General features: G+C 45.1%; 1 protein-coding gene across 1 annotated transcript in view; it reads left to right on the top strand.

Moving 5' to 3' along the window:
- Window positions 1-337: 337 nt before the first annotated feature.
- The window catches only part of T265_10720 (hypothetical protein), a gene marked incomplete at both ends in the record, with an annotated part of 6,694 nt that continues 4,481 nt past the window's right edge, over window positions 338-2,550 (top strand). Inside the window, 3 exons of the mRNA XM_009177178.1 lie at window positions 338-544; window positions 578-641; window positions 681-747. Coding sequence (XP_009175442.1) covers window positions 386-544; window positions 578-641; window positions 681-747 — 290 coding nt within the window. The remainder of the gene's footprint in view (window positions 545-577; window positions 642-680; window positions 748-2,550) is intronic.

Raw genomic sequence — 2,550 nt, 5'->3', positions numbered from 1 at the left:
GACAAAGTTGATTATGTTGGCATCTTTGTTTGCGCATGGAGTACGCAGCGGTTTGGAGGGAGGGATGCATTTGCCGGCTAAGGATTAGCGACGGAAGCCGCCAAGCAGCGAGTGCAAACTCGACCCAGGAAGATCTGGCGAAAACCTCGAATCGGTGTATTGATCTGTGATCCAAACATTGATATTTGGTCGGAATGCAAGGGATGAACCTGAAGTGCGGCTTTAACGAGTTCCTGGCGTTGTGGCTGAACTGCCCACCGAAGACCTAAACTGCTGCCCTAATAAACCCATCGAAGCATTTAGTGAAACTAGCCAATCGAGCGCGTGCTTACGTAGCCTGCTTGTTATTGGTAGACTGTTAGAGTTGTCTACTCGTTCTCCCACAATGGCAATGAGCACGGGGTTGTCGTGCCTTATGTCATCACTGTTTTCCATTATTTTGTTCGCTGGTATGCGACTGATAAAAGAATGGCTGTGCTCTTCTAAATCGTTGACAATCCTTGGCGGTTTCCTAGGCAGTATATTGTTTGTCCTAATCCTTACGGTACTCGGTTTTTCTCCTAATTCCTCCACTTAGGCGCTCAACAACGCAGAAAATCTGATTTTTGGTAAGGGTTTTCAGGCGGAAATCTTTCCTGAAGGTTTGTAAAAAAGTATAGAGTTACAATTTTCCTTTGCAGTTGCGGTCAGTATTTTTATCGCTGCGCTGGTTGCCGGCTTTGTTCACCCAGTTAGTGGGACCACTTGGTAAGCATCAGAAGCTGTTTTCCGGGTATCGTCTTTCTGTCAAAAAGTGAAGCTCATAAAAGTTTTGTTCCAATTTCTGTACCGTGCTAGCCACATTTGTCTGTTTTCAGCTGCAAAAGCGTAACAATTTCGCACCGGGTTTGATACGGATCGCACCAATTGAGACTGTAAGCTGCATTTGAACGATCGCTTATGCGACCTCCTCTAACCCTTCCAACTTTGCCGTCATAGCATGCCAGGACGGTGATTAAGTGATTTGGAGACATTTGTAGTGAAACATTCAATTCACTTCGATTTATTATCCATAAACCAATGTACCATGTGTACATTTGTTTCGGCTGCTACAGTTTTGACCACCATGTAGTGAGAGAGCGTGGTATAAACAACCAAGCATCATAGGCGGTCGTGTGTCAAGTTTGGCAACTGGATATCTGCACTTCCAGGGATACTTATCGCTCGTGGGTCAAAACTACGAGCTTTGATGCAATGACCGTACGATTGGGCCAGTTTTGCCACTTGGTTTATTCCCGGGGTCCCAATACAGGAATGCGGCAGTTGCCGAGCTTACTGGTCAGTGTTGTCATACTTCGTTGCGTGAATGATTCATCGATCCTGGTAGAGTCCCTTCTTATAAGACCGTCTGGCGTACCCCAGCATTGCTAATCCGATGTTCCCTCCAAACCTGACCAATGCTTCGGGGATACCTGTGATCAGAAATGTAGTTCATTGCTCGACATCCAATGGTGGGTTCCCATATGTTTCTTCTATCGTTTCCCCACTCGTTTTGCAGGGAGATGAGATGTCTGCCATTTCAAATGTGCTAGTTTCTGGGTGAGATATCATTGTCAACACTGATTTTCCTGTCTTTGATGATAAGTTTCTCGGTGCTTTTCCATTGATATGGCGGGTCCGTATTGAAAAATTCCATTTAGCATACACTCATTTCTAGTCCATTCGGATTTCAGTCAATATTAAGTTATGGTTATCTCGGAACATCGGTAGATTAAATGGCTTTGTGTTGTACCATTTGACCTGAAAGCCGTTTTTCTGTTTATGCGGCACAAATCCTAATTCGCTGAGTTCTGAAGCCAACTTGTCTGCAGTTAAATTTCTCAGGAACTCATTGACGTTCGTTCCACTGGCCATTAATTTTTGGACTTTTGGAAATACATTGACGCGGGGTAGCGCGTACAAAAGTTGTGTATCGAGGCGTACACTTCAGGACTCGATCAAACTTGTCTAATTCGTTTCGGAATGGGTTTGTGTTCTGTCCTTAACCGAATAACCCATCATTATGGGGATGCACACCAAAATTTCATGTACGCCAATGTAGTGGATATGCTCTCAACAGGGTTCTTTTGAGCTGATGTGGTAATAGCAGTCCAACGATAGATACTGGAAGTAATGTGGTTAGAACAGATACGTGTATATATGTTCAGGAGAGATCTTTGGTTTAAACTGCCTAAACCAGCTGAGTCGAATGCAGCTCTAGGCGAAGACTTGACTGGACCACGGAAAAAGCCGGTCGTTGGACTGAGGTGGGCAAAAGTTTAATTTGCGTGCTCACTTAAATTATGTGGACAATCCTTCACGATCATCATCATCATTGTCAACTGTAAGAACCGCGTACTCATCGTACAGTGGTTGTAGCTGCCGCAGTTTCGTTCACCGATGGTTTGGGGGGAGGGGTAGATTGCTGCGAATTGCAGGCGGGAGCTGATAAATTGGTGCATAAATCCAGCACTGTCAGTGGGCTGTCAAGTGGGGGGGGGGTTGGAAAAGGAGTTATGCATTGAAGGCAAT

The sequence above is a fragment of the Opisthorchis viverrini genome, assembly GCF_000715545.1.
Source record: "Opisthorchis viverrini unplaced genomic scaffold opera_v5_404, whole genome shotgun sequence".
In the NCBI taxonomy this organism is placed as follows: Eukaryota; Metazoa; Platyhelminthes; class Trematoda; order Opisthorchiida; family Opisthorchiidae; genus Opisthorchis; species Opisthorchis viverrini.
The sequence above is the reverse complement of the archived record's forward strand: the minus strand, read 5'-3'. Positions and strand labels throughout refer to the sequence as shown.